The sequence below is a fragment of the Doryrhamphus excisus genome, linkage group LG14 (assembly GCF_037039965.1).
Source record: "Doryrhamphus excisus strain RoL-2023G ecotype Guam linkage group LG14, RoL_Dexc_Guam_v1.1, whole genome shotgun sequence".
Classification (NCBI taxonomy): Eukaryota; Metazoa; Chordata; class Actinopteri; order Syngnathiformes; family Syngnathidae; genus Doryrhamphus; species Doryrhamphus excisus.
The window spans coordinates 17,441,099-17,460,390 of record NC_136370.1 but is presented as its reverse complement, the minus strand read 5'-3'; the positions used below and the strand labels follow the sequence as shown (position 1 = coordinate 17,460,390).

General features: G+C 41.5%; 1 protein-coding gene across 1 annotated transcript in view; it reads right to left on the bottom strand.

Annotated features, from left to right (window-relative positions):
* ubr1 (ubiquitin protein ligase E3 component n-recognin 1) overlaps positions 1-19,292 on the bottom strand; it is a 36,401-nt gene that overhangs the window by 6,376 nt on the left and 10,733 nt on the right. The window contains exons 13-46 of the mRNA XM_078796403.1: positions 19,136-19,235; positions 16,944-17,072; positions 16,679-16,859; positions 16,552-16,604; positions 14,977-15,087; positions 14,804-14,869; positions 14,243-14,344; positions 14,109-14,172; positions 13,905-14,029; positions 12,599-12,651; positions 12,413-12,515; positions 12,288-12,336; positions 12,052-12,206; positions 11,813-11,912; positions 11,631-11,734; positions 9,879-9,959; positions 9,628-9,809; positions 9,359-9,564; positions 7,781-7,874; positions 7,513-7,665; positions 7,332-7,432; positions 5,504-5,600; positions 5,273-5,421; positions 5,148-5,203; positions 4,985-5,081; positions 4,830-4,897; positions 4,442-4,589; positions 2,996-3,083; positions 2,752-2,888; positions 2,567-2,675; positions 2,435-2,491; positions 2,268-2,345; positions 274-444; positions 82-183 (exon numbers count right to left, since the gene is read on the bottom strand). Of these exons, the coding sequence (XP_078652529.1) occupies positions 82-183; positions 274-444; positions 2,268-2,345; positions 2,435-2,491; positions 2,567-2,675; positions 2,752-2,888; positions 2,996-3,083; positions 4,442-4,589; positions 4,830-4,897; positions 4,985-5,081; positions 5,148-5,203; positions 5,273-5,421; positions 5,504-5,600; positions 7,332-7,432; positions 7,513-7,665; positions 7,781-7,874; positions 9,359-9,564; positions 9,628-9,809; positions 9,879-9,959; positions 11,631-11,734; positions 11,813-11,912; positions 12,052-12,206; positions 12,288-12,336; positions 12,413-12,515; positions 12,599-12,651; positions 13,905-14,029; positions 14,109-14,172; positions 14,243-14,344; positions 14,804-14,869; positions 14,977-15,087; positions 16,552-16,604; positions 16,679-16,859; positions 16,944-17,072; positions 19,136-19,235 (3,669 nt within the window). The remainder of the gene's footprint in view (positions 1-81; positions 184-273; positions 445-2,267; positions 2,346-2,434; positions 2,492-2,566; positions 2,676-2,751; positions 2,889-2,995; positions 3,084-4,441; positions 4,590-4,829; positions 4,898-4,984; positions 5,082-5,147; positions 5,204-5,272; positions 5,422-5,503; positions 5,601-7,331; positions 7,433-7,512; positions 7,666-7,780; positions 7,875-9,358; positions 9,565-9,627; positions 9,810-9,878; positions 9,960-11,630; positions 11,735-11,812; positions 11,913-12,051; positions 12,207-12,287; positions 12,337-12,412; positions 12,516-12,598; positions 12,652-13,904; positions 14,030-14,108; positions 14,173-14,242; positions 14,345-14,803; positions 14,870-14,976; positions 15,088-16,551; positions 16,605-16,678; positions 16,860-16,943; positions 17,073-19,135; positions 19,236-19,292) is intronic.

The following is a 19,292-nucleotide window of genomic DNA, read 5'->3' as shown; positions in this document are numbered from 1 at the left end:
TGTGTACTACTACTGCTGTTGCTACCAATGATAAAAAAAATAAATAAATAATGAAATCAGTTAAAAAGATTTTTTTTTTACCCAAGACGAGGGTCAGTCTCGCCGTAGTCATCCAAATATGGAGCAGGATACGTGCTTCCTCGAGTCTTACTGGCCATCAGTACAATTTCACACTCTCTTATCCTGTGGGCAGATGAAAAGGACATTCCTGTATAAAAATATTTAAGCCCATTTAAGGAGGGGGGAGGGGGGGAGAAGGATCTTTACACAGACCTGAGAAACATGCCCACTCCTGCACCACAGGTGGCTGCATGGGCGGTACAGGCGCCCACGTCTTCCCCATCCAGCTGACTGAGGCAGCAGGAGCTCTGAGAACACAGCATGGTGCCACAGAACAGGCAGAGGGTGGGATGCTTCCTCTCGTCGTCTGCGGACTTGGGACACCTGAGGAGTCGGACACGGGATGTGAGGACGCGATGTGGAATTAGTTCCAAGATGAACACGACGAAAAGGATGGCAGCCATGATGCACCGGGGAGGCACTTGTTAAATCACGGCATCTAACAATAAGCGTCTCGGAAAAAAATAGCTTAAACTCACAACAAAGGCACTGGCTGTGATCTTACTTTTGTTGAGACAAAATGTTGAAAATAAATGCTACTTTTTTTTTTTACACCAGTTTTAAAGTCGCTACATTGGCTCCCCGTCCGATTTTAAGATTCTCCTACTGGTTTTTAAATGTCTTAACGGCCTTGCACCTTCTTATTTATCTGATCTGCTTTTACCTTATCAACCCCCGCGGACCCTGCGGTCCTCCGGCACTGGCCTTTTAACAATACCAAAACCCAGAACTAAAACCCACAGTGGGGCAGCATTTAGCCACTATGGCCCCCACACCTGTGGAGAGCCTCAGGACTGCTCGGCACGGCGTTCTAGTGGTTAGCACGCAGACCTCACAGCTAGGGGACGAGGGTTCAATTCCACCCTCGGCCATCTCTGTGTGGAGTTTTGTGTGGGTTTTCTCCGGGTACTCCGGTTTCCTCCCACATTCCAAAAACATGCTAGGTTAATTAGCGACTCCAAATTGTCCATAGGTATGAATGTGAGTGTGAATGGTTGTTTGTCTATATGTGCCCTGTGATTGGCTGGCCACCAGTCCAGGGTGTACCCCGCCTCTCGCCCATAGACAGCTGGGATAGGCTCCAGCGCCCCCCACAACCTCCGCGGTAGAAAACGAATGAATGAATGAGTTCACCTCCTATTTTGTGTGGAAGTGGTAACTTTTTGGCTTCTTATTTTGTCTTTCCCAACCCTGGGCCATCTCTGTGTGGAGTTTGCATGTTCTCCCCGTGCATGCGTGGGTTTTCTCCGGGTACTCCGGTTTCCTCCCACATTCCAAAAACATGCTAGGTTAATTAGCGACTCCAAACTGTCCATAGGTATGAATGTGAGTGTGAATGGTTGTTTGTCTATATGTGCCCTGTGATTGGCTGGCCACCAGTCCAGGGTGTACCCCGCCTCTCGCCCATAGACAGCTGGGATAGGCTCCAGCGCCCCCCACAACCTCCGCGGTAGAAAACGAATGAATGAATTCACCTCCTATTTTGTGTGGAAGTGGTAACTTTTTGGCTTCTTAATTTGTCTTTCCCAACCCTGGGCCATCTCTGTGTGGACTTTTCATGTTCTCCCCGTGCATGCGTGGGTTTTCTCCGGGTACTCCGGTTTCCTCCCACATTCCAAAAACATGCTAGGTTAATTAGCGACTCCAAACTGTCCATAGGTATGAATGTGAGTGTGAATGGTTGTTTGTCTATATGTGCCCTGTGATTGGCTGGCCACCAGTCCAGGGTATACCCCGCCTCTCGCCCATAGACAGCTGGGATAGGCTCCAGCATCCCCCGCTACCCTCGTGAGGAAAAAGCGGTACAAAATGAATGAATGAATGAATAATAATTAGCAAAAATAAAATTTGTTTTTAATTCTGTAAAGCACTTTGTGTTGCATGTCTTTGCAGGAAAAGTGCTATACAAATAAAGTTGATTTGATTTCATAACTAATATTGCATATTGCAGTATTTGTCTCATTTGTGAATAGCATCACAATAAAAGAATCATCTTGTGTTCATTTATTGGACAAAATATGACTTGATATGAGTGCGACGGAAGCGCTGCTGCCAATATCTACATCGCCTGATAATAATCATAAATCGGGCATCAGTAATAAGCTGATATGGAGCATCTTCATAATGGAGTCATGTGTGCCACTCACTGAAAATGGCTGGCTTGATTGAGGAGGGCGCTGTAATCCTCCGGGAGGTCGATCAAATGATTTCTTCTTCTTGGGTATCTGTTGAAATACGAGTTAATTAGACTAATTTGGTGAAGTTGTTGTTTTTATTTAAAAAAAAAAAAAAAAGAAAAAGTCAAACAAACTACCTGACTGTTTGAATTTTGCCTTTCAGGGTTTTTGTAATTACTGGATTGATGCACCACCTTAACATAAAAAAATACATAAATAATTCAGCATTTCTGTTGATTACAAATATTTATTCAATATTAAAATCCCACCTCTGCAGCAGTGGCGCTACGGTGTCTCTGTGTTCCTGGAAGAGCTGGAACACGTTGGAAGGAAGAGCCAAGTAGCTGCATACTGCCTCCATCTGACCTTGACAGGAAACTGCAACATTGCCATCATATCAGCACATATTAGCACAGTAGCTAATAATTACATCATCATCATAAACGCCACCCACCAGAAGTGGAAAAAAGCTCATCTGGAGGGCGAACACCGGTAAAGCAGCTGAAAAAGAGAGCGGTACAGCGAAGAAAAGAGATGATTCCCATCTTCACTCTTTGAGCCACAGATGTTCCGGATACGTCGGAGAGCAGCCTGGAAATATTATCCACACCAAAGCAAAGATCAACAGCTTATATAAACAATGGCAAGGAAGACATATGATGCTGTATAGTTTTGGAAAAAAGTGACCAATTTTGTACCTCCCAGTGTGTTGTGACACGATATTGTGTAGTTCTGCTGCTGCTCTGGATTCTTCTGTCTCGTCTTCACCAGCAACGGCAGGGAAGTCTGCACAGAATTCATTTATATGGAAGTACAGTCCTGGAAATGTTAGGATATCTCACTTAATTTAGATTAGACAAGTGATAAATGACTTAATGCCAATTAATTGCTGGATGGCGGCCATGTTTTTTGGACCAACACAGAAATGTGCTGAACGGAGGTACCAAATTCCGTGGTGATTCGGCAGAACATCCTAATATTACAGCGGATTATTTTTTTCCTATAGGGGCTGCATGGTGGTGAAGTGGTTAGCGCATAGGCCTCACAGCTAAGAGACCCTAGTTCAATTCCACCCTCGGACATCTCTATGTGGAGTTTCCCACAGGTCTCCTCGTGCATGCGTGGGTTTTCTCCGGTTTCCTCCCACATTCCAAAAACATGCTAGGTTAATTAGCGACTCCAAATTGTCCATAGGTATGAATGTGAGTGTGAATGGTTGTTTGTCTATATGTGCCCTGTGATTGGGCCTCAAACTAGTGCACACTAGTTTGATATGTAAGTTTAATGTTAGTGCGGCCCGCGCAAGTTTGATATGGATGCTGTATGGTATCATGTACCCAGAACAAAATTATTACGTTTGATTAATGTTCATGTTAAAGGTTAAATAACTGTTAATAGTTATCCTCCCTATCCGTGTGGAAGTGGTAAGTTTTTGGCTATTTAAGTTTAAAGGAAATAACTTGAAGGCTACCGTTTAGGTCGCTAGCTCTCGAGTTTGCGAGTTAGCATGTGTCTCAGGACCCTGCAGTTGCGCAATATGTTGTAAATAAAAAGAGTATAAATGTGACTATAGTCGTGTTTTGTCATGTCTACAGGGCTCTAATAATGCTTTGTTCATTTTAATCTGAAAAAAATAATTTGTCCACCCACCAACTATATGTGGTTTCTTAAGTTTTTATTATTATTATTATTATTATTATTATTATTATTATTATTATTATTATTATTATTATTATTATTATTATTATTATTATTATTATATTTATTTATTACTGATTGATTGATTTTCTTTATTCTTGATTTGTTTATTTATTTTTCATCTTATTTTGTGTATAAAAATAAAAAGTAAGATATTTGAGAACAGTGGAATGTTTTATCAGAGCTTTTCTTGTAGAAAATCAGAACCAAAGCAAAGTTTATTCATTTTTCTGTTTTTAATAAATGCGTTTTTTTTTTTTGGAAAACCTGATGCGGCCCAGCCTCGCCCAGACCCTAGCTCCAGTGGACCCCAGGTAAATTGAGTTTGAGACCCCTGCCTTAATTTAATCGTGATGTTGCTTTAAAAATGTCCAATCTACCAGTGTTCTAATATCACAGTTGACACAGGACATCGGGGTGCAATGCTGTGTTCCCATAATGTGTACCTGATGTGAGGAGCAGCACCTGCAGGATGTGAGCCATTGTGACCAGATGCAGTAGATACAGATGGTTGTAAGCTGAGCTGACGGCGGACGGCTGCAAGTCTACAGCTTCTTCCTGGTACAGCGAGGGCATAGACAACACTAAACCCACCTGGAAAAAAGCAAAAAAAAAAAAAATGCGGTGAAATAAAAGATGTCAACTTGAACTGTAGGCTACCTGTAATTAATCATTTGCAGAGATGGACTTGAAATGAATGAGAAATTGAATTCTATTGCGAACAACTTTGACCAATCAACAGACAAATACATAAACAAAAACAAAACAAGAATTTTCAGAGGCACTTTCTAGTATGCTTTGCATAATAAACAACATTGTCGTCATTCAGCCTACCAGAAGATGGAAGAAATCCACTTCCAGAATAGACGGCGTGTTCTTTCTGCTTGTGACCGGCAGCAACACTGTGAGTAAACACGAGTTAATAATCTTAAGATGTCATGAATGAGGGTGGAAAAAAAATGTAAATGGGTCCTGAAGGTACATAATACCTGCTAACATGTCAGTGAAGTGTCTTTGGATCACAGCCTGCGAGCACTTAATTCTCTGTGCTGCTGAGAATTGAACCGTCGCCTTCAGACCTGCCAGCTAGTAAAAAAAAAAGACTTATGAAGACATTTATCATATTGAAGAGCTATACAGCTGCAGACGAACCTGTCGGTTTTGTAAGGACCCAAAAAGTGGTTTGTCCTCTTCCTGTAATATGTTCTCTGTGAAGACAAAGCATGAAATTTAGTAAAAGTAAAACAGCTTTAACAAAAAAAAAATGAATGTCATACCAATGGCCTGAATAGTGAAGGCACAGGTATTCCAGGCCATGAGGGGCACACGTGGACACAGCTCATTGGGTACCGTCTGAAGCCCCACCCTGTGAACGGTGGTGGCGCACACAACCAGCATCTCTGCTATACTGTCAGAGAATTTTCTCCTACGGGCATCAAATTAAGAAAAAGACTAAGGATTAGGTTGCAAAAGGAAGTAAATAATAACATTGAAAGAGAATTCCTTACGGTTCTTGGACTCCGTAGCTCAGGATGGACCTGAAATCCGGCTGACCCTCTCCGCATAACACTGAGTTATCATTATTAGTGTTTTCCATGTTGACATCTGAGGGAGAAAGTGTTCAAATATCCTATTAAGTACTCAGACACACATTAATAAAATAACCAATAATAATCAAGAGATGACTTAAATAGAACCTTTCTGACAAATACCCCAAAAAACAAGACATTCATTCATTTTCTTGAGGGTGCTGGAGCCTATCCCAGCTGTCTTCGGGGCAAGAGGCGGGGTATACCCTGGACTGGTGGCCAGCCAATCACAGGGCACATATAGACAAACAACCATTCACACTCACATTCATACCTATGGACAATTTGGAGTCGCTAATTAACCTAGCATGTTTTTTGGAATGTGGGAGGAAACCAAAGTACCCGGAGAAAACCCACACAAGAATGGGGAGAACATACAAACTCCACACAGAGATGGCCCAGGGTTGGGAAAGACAAAATAAGAAGCCAAAAAGTTACCACTTCCACACAAAATAGGAGGAGAACTCATTTGATGGCCGAATGTGGAATTGAACCCGGGTCTCCAAGCTGTGAGGTCTGCACGCTAACCACTCGACCACCTTCTTATGTCTCTGGTATTATATGGGAGCCAGGCAACGACATTTCGTTGGCAATTCCACTGCTGTGTTGTTGTGCAATGACAATAAAGGAAGTCAAACAACCATTCACACTCACATTCATACCTATGGACAATTTGGAGTCGCCAATTAACCTACCATGTTTTTGGAATGTGGGAGGAAATCGGACTACCTGGAGAAAACCCGCGCATGTACAAGGAGAACATGCAATCTCCACACAGAGATGGCCGAATGTGGAATTGAACCCTGGTCTCCTAGCTGTGAGGTCTGCGCACTAACCACTCGTGCAGCCCACATTATTATTATATTATATATTATTATTATATGGGAGCCAGACAACGACATTTCGTTGGCAATTTCACTGCTGTGTTATTGTGCAATGACAATCAAGGAAGTCAAACAACCATTCACACTCACATTCATACCTTCATACAATTTGGAGTCGCTAATTAACCTAGCATGTTTTTGGAATGTGAGAGAAAACCCACGCATGCACGGGGAGAACATGCAAACTCCACACAGAAATGGCTGAGGGTGGAATAGAACTAGGGTCTCCTAGCTGTGATACCTGTGTGCTAACCACTCGTCCACCGTGCAGTCGACGTTATGCTGCATTCATTCATTCATTTTCTACCGCTTTTTTCTCACAAAGGTCACGGGGGTGCTGGAGCCTATGCCAGCTGTCTTGGGGCGAGAGGCGGGGTACACCCTGGACTGGTGGCCAGCCAATCACAGGGCACATATAGACAAACAACCATTCACACTCACATTCATACCTATGGACAATTTGGAGTCGCCAATTAACCTGGCATGTTTTTGGAATGTGGGAGGAAACCCACGCATGCACGGTGAGAACATGCAAACTCCACACAGAGATGGCTGAGGGTGGAATTGAACTTGGGTCTCCTGGCTGCGAGGCCTGTGTGCTAACCACTCGCCCACCGTGCAGCCGACATTATGCTGCAATCACCCAAAAAAATGGAAAAAAAAAACAAAAAGCGACATCTGATTCATGAGGACATCTAAAGCAGTGATTCTCAACTAGTGGGTGGCAAAAATAACATGACGTCCATGAATGCACCTTGCGTTCTTATGTTTGCTATTTTGTTTACTATTTTTGTTTGCTATTAGGTGTAAGGAGTGAAATCCTAATACTTTTGTATATCATTTATAATAGTATCTCCTCTCACCGTTATCCTGAGTGACGGCCTTGAGTCCTTTAATCCTGGCCTCAAGAATCTGGACCCAGCGAGTCAGAGTCAAATGTTGACCAATTATCTCAGCATTTTCACTGCAAACACAAACACAACACAACTAACTCAGTTCATGGTTGTGGCAGAACCGACAGCGGAAAAGGTGGATCGGACTCACTAGTTGAACACGAGGGACTCCAAAGGGATGAGGGGGACAACGGTATTGCATAGCGACTTGCACAGAGGACACAGGTACTCCCCGTTCTCGAGGTCGATGATGAGTTCGGCGTGAAGACGGTTCCTGGTTGTATTCTGGACTGCTTCAAAATATCTAATCAAAGATAATAATAAATAAGTAAATAAATAATAAAACACAGTAAATAAGTAAACACAGCAATGTACACGTATATACAGTAAAAGCACAGAGGATGGTATGGCTTACTTACTTTTGCCAACATGTCGCGTGCATGACATGCCCACAGCTGCCCGTGTGGGTGCCCACGGCCAGTTCAGGAGGCATGAATGATGGGTAGGATGTGGCTGTTCATTGAAAAAAAAAAAAACAATAATATTAGATGCCACCATTGTAGGTGGTATTTCATCATTGCTGTAATGAACATATAAATACAATCTCACTTAATAACTTGGCAACTTTTTAAAAAGCTAAGTTAGAAGGCTACTTCTTCCGATTATGTTTCCTGGGGAGTGAAAATTACATTTTACAAGACAAGTCTGCTTTGCTTTGTAATGGTAATGGTTTTATTTCATTTGAACATGCATCAGATTACAATTGAACGCATCACATAATCAGTTCACAGTTCCACATGTGCAAAAGGAGTAGGAAGAAGCAAAGCTTAATAAATCCTACCCCTCCATCAATCAGTAACTGTTACATTTGTTCACTTCCTGCCTTTCTAATATAATTTAAGATTTTTTTAAATAAAAAAAATGTTTTTAATTTTAAAATTATTTTATTTTTTTTATGGTTTAATTTCATTTGAACATGCATCAGATTACAATTGAATGCATCACATAGTCAGTTCACAGTTCCACATGTCCAAAAGGAGTAGGAAGAAGCAAAGCTTATTAAATCCTACCCCTCCATCTGGTACTTTTACAATCAGTAACTGTTACATTTGTTCACTTCCTGCTTTCCTAATATAGTTCACATGTATTTATTTTATTTTAACTTATTTTATTTTAATTTATTTTTAATTTATTTTAATGTATTTTATTTTATTTTAATGTATTTTAATGTATCACTTCCTGCTTTCCTAATATAGTTTACATGTATTTATTTTATTTTATTTTATATTATATCGTATTATATCGTATTATATCATATTATATCATATCAATTTAATTTAATTTAATTTAATTTAATTTAATTTAATTTAATTTAATTTAATTTAATTTAATTTAATTTAATTTAATTTAATTTAATTTAATTTAATTTAATTTAATTTAATTTAATTTAATTTAATTTAATTTAATTTAATTTAATTTAATTTAATTTAATTTAATTTAATTTATACACAAAGGGGGAATCTGAATTGAGGTCCTTATTCAATCCATTCCATAGTTTGATTCCACATACTGAAATGCTATGGCTTTTTAACGTAGTCCTAGCATAGAAGTGTTTCAAATGTAGTTCTTCCCTGAGATCATATTTCTCCTCTCTTGTAGAGAAGTATTGAATGACATTTTTAGCTAATTGGTTATTTTTAGCCTTATGCATTATTTTAGCTGTTTAACTAGATGAACTATATCAGTAAGTTGAAGTATTTGTGATTTTAGAAATAAGGAGTTAGTATGTTCTCTGTAGGCGGCATTATGAATTATCCTTACTGACCTTTTTTGCAGTACATTTAGCGAGTGAAGATTGCTTTTATAGTTATTAGCCCATATTTCCACACAATAAGAGTCATATTGCAGATGAAACATTAGTAGCTAGTGGTAGTTGTAGTAGTAACAGCAAAGGCTATAAGTGGTAGTACGTATGTATTAGTGAATGGTGGGCCGACCTTCAGCACCGGTCGTGGGCATCTTTCCTCTGCACTGAGTCAACACTGTGGACCTCTGGACACATGCCGTTAGCACCATGGCCGGAGCCTGGGCCGCCACTTCCTGTTCCTCCTGACAAAGAATGCAGGTCAACACCTCCCTCTCTGCGGGTGTGGACCCTCTTTGGGGCCCCACAGCAACGCACAGCTCCTTCTGCTCCATGGAGCTGTTGGGGGAACGGAAATAAGTCAGATTGTTGGTACTATAAAAGTTATTTTGATCATCTCACCTTTCCGTAGACGTGACAGGCTCTCCTTGCATGCCACTCTCTGGCATGTTTTCATAGAGCATCTTGTTGGATTCAATGAAGTTTTTCTGCATGGCCGACATTTGGGCCATGATTTTCTGGCGGTGAAGTTTGGCGGCTTCGGCTTTCCGTTTGCGCTCAGCTTTTTCTTTGTCCTGAGCACTCTGTAGCAAACACAGCGAATGTGACAAGGGACAGCGAATGTCACATGGACGAAAGTGCCTGCAGTTTACCTCCTCAGGCTTGCTTGTATCCATGCTCATGGAGGTAGTTGGACTGGACTTCTCTCTGAGGCACTTGACGATCTCAAACATCTAATAATAATAATAAAAATAACACATTTTATTTGTATAGCGCTTTTCAAAATACTCAAAGACACTTTACAGAAGAATAAAGTTGAATAAAAACAAGTAAACAGAGTAAAAGATGCATTAAAATACAACATTCATTACCTAATACACAACTAAAACAAGAGTAAAAGCGGGTCGGGGCACAGCAGTCAGATATAAAAAGTTAGACATTAAAAACAGATTTAAAGAGTTCCAGAGGGTGGGGGGGCAGCGATGGAGAAGGCTCTGTCACCCCAGGTTCGGAGCTTGGTCTTACAGGGGAGTGCCAGGAGGTTGGAGTCTGACGAGCGGTCTGTGAGATATGGGGGGGTCAGATCGTGGAGGGCTTTGTAGGTTATTAGAAGAATTTTGAAGTGAATGAGTTAGGGGATGGGAAGCCAGTGGAGGTTTTGGAGGACAGGGGTAATGTGTTGACGGGAGCGGGTGGAGGTCAGGAGGCGGGCAGCGGAGTTCTGAATATATTGTAGTTTGTTGAGGTGTACCTTTTTTGAGCCATGGCACGTTTTTTTTTTTACATTGTAAAAATCTTGTGGCACACCACTAACCAAAAATGTTCCAAAATGTCACCACGACCTCACACGTGCATCAATAAGTCTATCGGAGGAACAAGGTAGGTGTTGCCACACGGACCAATATTACATTGCTATGCTAGTCTTTACACCACAGACACTCCACAGTAGCCACGTTTTTACATCACCACTTTTTCTCTTTCCGAATCACCTTTCGGGAAACAATGGTATCCATAGAAAGGAATATTCCAATCTCTTGTCTACATGCGCCGTGAAAATCAACCAGAATAGTCAATAGGGCATGCCCAGTAAAACGTAAACAACAACATCACGTGATACCGGCTTCCCCGAGTTTTTCTTTCACTTGTTGGAATAACTCCGTATTGCCAGTTTTTCGTCTGTCCAGTCTTGAAATTTAGTTTGAATCAAAAACCAACTTTGCTTAGTCCAGTGCCGATTGCTGGCCTCCATTTTTAAAAGTGAAGAACGTCTGGATCTGCGTGTTACGTCATATCTGAGCATGCGCTGAAAGAACGCACCCGGGATCAATTTAAACAGGAAAAGATCAAATTAAATCTTGCTAATATTTTATAATTAAACTCAGGACATGTTTTATATAGATATATATTTTCTTTTTTAATAAAACTGGACTTATCAATAAAGTATAAAAGGGTTTAGATTCTGTTCCACAGATGGCGCTAATGCATACAAAAGCTGCTTGCCAACCGCCAATAAACAACAGAAGAAGAAAAACACCACGAAGAAGAACGCACCCTGACAACTTTCCGTTTGAGCGGGTACAAGATACCTCAATCGGATTGGTTAAAGGAATATTCCATCCCTGTTCAATTCTTTCCGTTTGAGCAAATAAACCAAATGCAATTGGAATATTTGGGTCCATGTATACTATTGACATCATGGCTATTGACATCATATTTGCAATTGATGATTAATAAATGTTAATTATAAAAAGTGATATTGGATAATTCCTCACGGCACACCTGACGGTTTCTCAAGGTACACTAGTGTTGCATTAGAGGTACTTTTTGTAAAAAAAAAAATTGAAATAAATAAAACTAAAAACACAGAATTTCTGAAACGTAAACTGAGTAAGTAAGAAATCTACCTGTAGAAGCCACAAGATCATGTCTTTTTGCGCTTCAAGCGAACGGGCGCTCTTCATTTTTGACAGCAAGAGGAACACAGACTTGCCGTGTTCGGCACCAACTTCTGGTAAGAACAAAAACACAATAAAACGGCACATTTTCAATTTTATGTTCCGTACGTCCCAAGAAGAACTGAACTTACTGCGAGCCTTCAGGCTGAAATCAAAGGTCACTTCCTCTACTGTGCTGTCCTCGAGCTGTTTTTTTTCTTCAAGCAATGCCTGGCCTATAAGGTGCAGGGCCTGTATGATACAGAAAAAATGTTAATATATTACATTGTATACACATTCTGATTATTAAATTTCTTATGGCTATATCTGGATTAGCCTTAAAATTTAAGCCTCTCTGCATACTGCACAATGAAATGAGAAATGGTGTTACCCGCTGGATCATTATTTCCGTCCAGTGAGTGGACTTTTCTTCTGCTGCCCTCTGCAGGACTCGTCTGAGGACGTGGACGAGGATGTCGCAGCAAAGCAGACGCACGATGCCGGAGAATGCCGGGCAGAAGGGAGGCGGCGCCGGAGGACGCAGCGCTGAGATGAAAAATCGATGGTGGTCATAAGTATGTGAAATACAGAAAGCGGTGCAGCGAAGACATCATCCGCTGCCTTCACCTTTATCTGTGCCCTCCTGAATACGCCTCTTCTTTTGCGACTCTTCAGCCTAGATCACATCAAATATGAGAATAAAGTGAGTGATATTTTAAATGAGAGCCATTTTAAATGAGCATTAATGGTACCTTGCTGTGTTGTGATCTTGAATAATGGTAGAAGAAAGGGTTGAACTGGACCAGATGCTCCTTTTTCACCTCATATAACCCATGACCTGACACTCCTGGTTTCCTACACAGAAAAAAAAAATTAAAAAATTATAAAAATTGCCCTGAAAACACATCCCACTTGCTGATTCCGAGTCAGTGACATACTTGAATGTGGCGACTTTGCTGATCACAGACTCCAGACCTGTTTCATGGCTCTCCTGCAAATAATGTGACACTTAAGTGTGTATTTTAGAAACAAGGATATTGACTCCATAATACAGAGGTCTCAAACAAGCGGCCCGTGTTGTTTCATGACAGTGGGCAACAAGACAAATTGATGCTTTCCATATCTTCTGTTCAAAGAAACCAGGCACAATGCTAACAGGGTTACAAGATTTAAACCAGCGGTCTCAAACACGCGGCCCGCGGGCCAAATGTGGCCCGCACGACACTATTTTGAGGCCCCCGTCTTGATATGAAAGTTTAATGTTAGTGCGGCCCCGCGCAAGTTTGATATGGATGCTGTATGGTATCATGTACCCAGAAAAAATTATTACGTTTGATTCATGTTCATGTTAAAGGTTAAATAACTGTTAATAGTTATCCTCCCTATTCGTGTGGAAGTGGTAAGTTTTTGGCTATTTAAGTTTAAAGGAAATAACTTGAAGGCTACCGTTTAGGTCGCTAGCTCTCTAGTTTGCGAGTTAGCATGTGTCTCAGGACCCTGCAGTTGCGCAATATGTTGTAAATTAAAAAAAAAAAGTATAAATGTGACTATAGTCGTGTTTTGTCATGTCTACAGGGCTCTAATAATGCTTTGTTCATTTTAATCTGAAAAAAAATAATTTGTCTACCCACCAACTATATGTGGTTTCTTAAGTTTTTATTATTTGCCGTTTTATTATTATTATTATATTTATTTATTACTGATTGATTGATTTTCTTTATTCTTGATTTGTTTATTTATTTTTCATCTTATTTTGTGTAGAAAAATTAAAATTAAGATATTTGAGAACAGTGGAATGTTTTATCAGAGCTTTTCTTGTAGAAAATCGAAACCAAAGCAAAGTTTATTCATTTTTCTGTTTTTAATAAATGCGTTTTTGGGGGGGGGGGGGTGATGCGGCCCAGTCTCCTGCCGCAAACCAGTCTCACCCAGACCCTAGCTCCAGTGGCCCCCAAGTAAATTGAGTTTGAGACCCCTGCTATACATGCTGGGTCAAATTAACGAGTACACCTGATTTTTTTCTGTTTACAGAAAAAGAAAAAAAAATTTAAGAAAAATTTTACAAAAAATCGGAACCAAAGCACTGAAAAAGTTTGTATATTTTTCTGTTTTTAATAAATGCGTTTTTTTTTTTTTGGAAAACCTGATGCGGCCCAGCCTTGCCCAGACCCTAGCTCCAGTGGCCCCCAGGTAAATTGAGTTTGAGACCCCTGCCATAATATAAAGCAATATAATATATCTTACATTATCTGGCAGGCCTTTGACCAGACTGCTGTGTGCCATGGGCTCAATGCACAGCAGGTGGATGACCTCCCTCATTGTCACGTCCTCTTTGGTCACGTTACTGACTCCGGGGACGTAGCGCTCACCTGGAAGAACATTAGTCAGTCGAATCATACCCCGTAAATCAACTTAACTAAAAAAAACGGAACTAAAAAGAGTCAGTACCGACTATGACGATAAGGAGGTACAGCATCTCTTCAGTCAGTCGGTTCCACTGCACTAATTCATTCTGTAAATGTAGACGTAAAACGTACGTTGAAGCGTTGGACGCTTGTATGACCGGCTGAGAAGTGACTTACATGGTCTCTGCTGGAACAGCTTCCATTGAAGAAATTAAAGAGCTCAAATCTTAACAGGATGAGCATGAGAAAATGGTTGGCGTCCATTCTAGAAGCGGCAATCTGTGAGACAGAAATGACTGAGTTATTTACAAAATGCAACACCTTACATATTAGGCCATTTTTTTTAGGCCATCGGGCCTAATTTCACCCAAAAACTGAGTAGCATGTAACATGTAACAAACCCTTCTTGAAATCCATCCATTTATTCATTTTCTATGCCGCTTATCCTCACAAGGCATCAGGGTAGATCCTGGACTGGATGCCAGCCAATCACAGGGCACATATAGACAAACAACCATTCACACTCACATTCATACCTATGGACAATTTGGAGTCGCTAATTAACCTAGCATGTTTTTGGAATGTGGGAAAAAAACGGAGTACCCGGAGAAAACCCATGCATGCACGGGGAGAACATGCAAACTCCAAACAGAGATGGCTGAGTGTGGAATTGAACTCGGGTCTCCTAGCTGTGAGGCCTGAAATTGCTATCACAACAGCCAAGAGAGATAAACCAACCTGAAGCATGAGTATGTCTTTATCGTACATCTCGTCTCTGCATTTTACATCCTGGTAGTAGTACACCTAACCATGGAAAAGCAAACAGGAAACAACAATTATTATTCTATTATTATAAAGAACCCAGAATAAGGATTATTCGCCCCCCCCCAAAAAAAATCTGTGCATCTCACCTGGCTGACCAAAGAGAGCCCGTTCCTGCGCCACATTTCAGCTGATACCTGTGCAGCCAGCACCACACAGCGAAGAGGATGCTCAGCCAGAGTGGCAAAGTCGTAACTTTCCTGTCGGCCAGAAGGCACAAATGAACACGGTGGAAAAGTGGGGATTTACTAGTAAGCTATTGAAATGTTTTTTTAAGGAATTGCAATCTCGGCTCACAAGATGGCTCCAACAATTCTCTACCGCTTATCCTCACGAGGGTCGCGGGGGTGCTGGAGCCTATCCCAGCTGTCTTCGGGGTGAGAGGCGGGGTACACCCTGGACTGGTGGCCAGCCAATCACAGGGCACATATAGACAAACAACCATTCACACTCACATTCATACCTATGGACAATTTGGAGTCGCCAATTAACCTAGCATGTTTTTGGAATGTGGGAGGAAACGGGGAATGACGAGGAGAACATTCAAACGTCACACAGAGATGGCCGAGGGTGGAATTGAACTTGGGTGTTTTAGCAGTGAGGCCTACGCGCTAACCACTCCAGCACCGTGCAGCCCCTCTAGGAAAACATTCATTAATTTTCTACCGCTTATCCTCACAAGGGTCGCGGGCGTTGCTGGAGCCTATCCCAGCTGTCTTCACCCTTAACTGGTGGCCAGCCAATCACAGGGCACATATAGACAAACAACCATTCACACTCATTCATACCTATGGACAACTTGGAGTCGCCAATTAACCTAGCATGTTTTTGGAATGTGGGAGGAAACCGGAGTACCCGGAGAAAACCCACACATGCATGGGGAGAACATGCAAACTCCACACAGAGATGGCCGAGGGTGGGATTGAACTCAGGTCTCCTAACTGTGAGGCCTGCGTGCTAACCACTAGTTCGCCTTGCAGCCTTGATATCTATTATTCATTCATTCATTCATTCAAAAAAAAAAAAAAACAACCTTAAACTGTATTATGGAAAGCAGGAAGTGAACAAATATGTTGGTATGTGAATGTAAATATAATCAGTATGTGACCAAAAAAACAAAATAATAAAAAAAATACTTAAATTATGTTAGAAAGGCAAGAAGTGAACAAATGTAACAGTTACTGATTGTAAAAGTACCAGATGGAGGGGTAGGATTTAATAAGCTTTGCTTCTTCCTACTCCTTTTGGACATGTGGAACTGTGAACTGATTATGTGATGCATTCAATTGTAATCTGATGCATGTTCAAATGAAATAAAACCATTACCATTACCATTTTCTACCACTTATCCTCCCGAGGGTCACATGGCGGGGTACACCCTGGACTGGTGGCCAGCCAATCACAGGGCACATATAGTCAAACAACCATTCACACTCACATTCATACCTATGGACAATTTGGAGTCGCCAATTAACCGTCGCCAATTAACCTAGCATGTTTTTGGAATGTGGGAGGAAACCGGAGTACCTGGAGAAAACCCGAGTTTAATCATTTGATAATATTAAAATGGTGCAATTCACCAATGAAAACATAGTGTCTGATGACTGAAAATAATAACAATAAAACCATAATAATCTCAATTCTGAGCACAGGAGCTGACTTACTTTGTCCCACAGTTGATCATATAATCCGTTCTTGCAGACGAGTACATACAAGCCTGGAGGCGATAGAAGACATCGGAATAAATTCATAGAAAGCATATAAAATACAGTTGAGTGTAATTTCATGAACCTGCTAGCAGCCTAGAGAGGGGTAGATGTATGCTGACGGGCTCCTGAGACACTTTGTAGGGCCGAACATTGAGGATCTGTTTACACATGTAGTTGTCGGCCGCCTCCCTGCGGAAGGGCTGATTATTGCACTGCTGCAAGAGTTTGTGGCAATCTCGGAAAGCTTCCAGCAAGATCTTGTCCTATGGAGAAAAGTAGCAAGAAAAAAAAAAAACATGTGATAATTTATTTTACACTGGTGGAAAGTGAGATGGATGACAACTCACATCGGAAGAGCACCAGTCCTGAAACATAGCAAGAATATGTCGGAGCTGGATCTGAAGGGTGAAGCCGGCTTCCCACTCTGGCTCCACGGCAATATGTTGACCAAACTGTCGCTCCACCTCCTCCATACCCTGGAGAACATACGTCGTCACCGTTTATCGTTTATTTATATCGTTACCATACTGACTCGAATATAAGACACTCGGCACATATCAACCACAGCTTTTCATCACCCATTTAAAATAATAATGAAATAAGTAATACATATTGTTGAATGCAACAGAAAATTCTCATATATCTAGTCCAGGGGTCGGCAACCTTTACTAAGAAAAGCACCATTTTACCACTTCCCCACTAAAAAAAAAAATAGCCTGGAGCTGCAAAACATATGTTTAAAACAACATTGAAAGGAATTTGGGGGTATCAAAGTAGTTCAGACGAGTTAGAGTACTCTTGCTAGTATTATTGCTAGATAAACTTACATAAATGTATGTGTAAACTACTGTAAACTGATTTGTTTACTCTCGTTTTTTTTTTTAAATGATCTCTACTTTATTTTTTAGAAATGTCAAATAGCTCTGGGAAAGTATTACTTATTTTCCTTCATGTTTCTGCTCATCCAATCACCAGAAATCAGACAGGATGCATTCATGGTCACACACAAAGTTGGATTTTTTTTTTTTTTTACTCATTACAAAAACGTGTATTTTCGTGTAATCATTATTAAATGATTAAACTCGGGTTTTCTCCGGGTACTCCGGTTTCCGCCCACATTCCAAAAACATGCTAGGTTAATTAGCGACTCCAAATTGTCCATAGGTATGAATGTGAGTGTGAATGGTTGTTTGTCTATATGTGCCCTGTGATTGGCTGGCCACCAGTCCAGGGTGTACCCCGCCTCTCGACCGAAAGACAACTGGGATAGGCTCCAGCATCCCTGCGACACTCAGGAGGATAAGTGGTAGAGAATGAATGAATGAATGAATGATTCATGGATGCACGGTGTAAAAAGTGGTTAGCGTGCAGGCCTCACAGCTAAGAGACCCGAGTTCAATTCCACCCTCGGCTATCTCTGTGTGGAGTTTGCGTGGGTTTTCTCCGGGTACTCCGGTTTCCTCCCACATTCCAAAAACATGCTAGGTTAATTAGCGACTCCAAATTGTCCATAGGTATGAATGTGAGTGTGAATGGTTGTTTGTCTATATGTGCCCTGTGATTGGGTGGCCACCAGTCCAGGGTGTACCCCGCCTCTCGCCCAAAGACAGTTGGGCTAGGCTCCAGCACCCCCCACAACCCCCGCGGTAAAAAATGAATGAATGAGTTCTCCTCCTATTTTGTGTGAAAGTGGTAACTTTTTGGCTTCTTATTTTGTCTTTCCCAACGCTGGGCCATCTCTGTGTGGAGTTTGCATGTTCTCCCCGTGCATGCGTGGGTTTTCTCCGGGTACGCCGGTTTCCTCCCACATTCCAAAAACATGCTAGGTTAATTAGCGACTCCAAATTGTCCATAGGTATGAATGTGAGTGTGAATGGTTGTTTGTCTATATGTGCCCTGTGATTGGGTGGCCACCAGTCCAGGGGTACCCCGCCTCTCGCCCGAAGACAGTTGGGATAGGCTCCAGCACCCCCCACAACCCCCGCGGTAGAAAATGAATGAATGAATGAGTTCTCCTCCTATTTTGTGTGGAAGTGGTAACTTTTTGGATTCTTATTTTGTCTTTCCCAACGCTGGGCCATCTCTGTGTGGAGTTTGCATGTTCTCCCCGTGCATGCGTGGGTTTTCTCCGGGTACTCCGGTTTCCTCCCACATTCCAAAAACATGCTAGGTTAATTAGCGACTCCAAATTGTCCATAGGTATGAATGTGAGTGTGAATGGTTGTGCCCTGTGATTGGCTGGCCACCAGTCCAGGGTGTACCCCGCCTCTTGCACGAAGACAGCGGGGATAGGCTCCAGCGCCCCCCGCGACCCTCATGAGGAAAAACGGTAGAAAATTAATGAATGAATGAATGAATGCAAAGGGAGCCACTACAAAGAGCCACATGCGGCTCTGGAGACGCGGGTTGCTGACCCCTGGTCTAGTCCTTATTCAGGTCAATGTAGTATATGGCAGAAAAATGTTGGTAAACTGATGATGATTCAACGATTCAACGGATCCTTGTTGGACAATTCAATTGACACATTGTGATCAATTACCTGCATGCATTTAAGGAGGCCAAGAAAGGCATTGAATCCTTCTATGAACTGTTTCCGAAGTTTAAAATTCCACGTGGAGGGTTTACTTATCAGAATATACCTAAGAGAGAAGAAACGGGTCAAATGAGGACAAAATAAAAATAGTCACTAACAAACA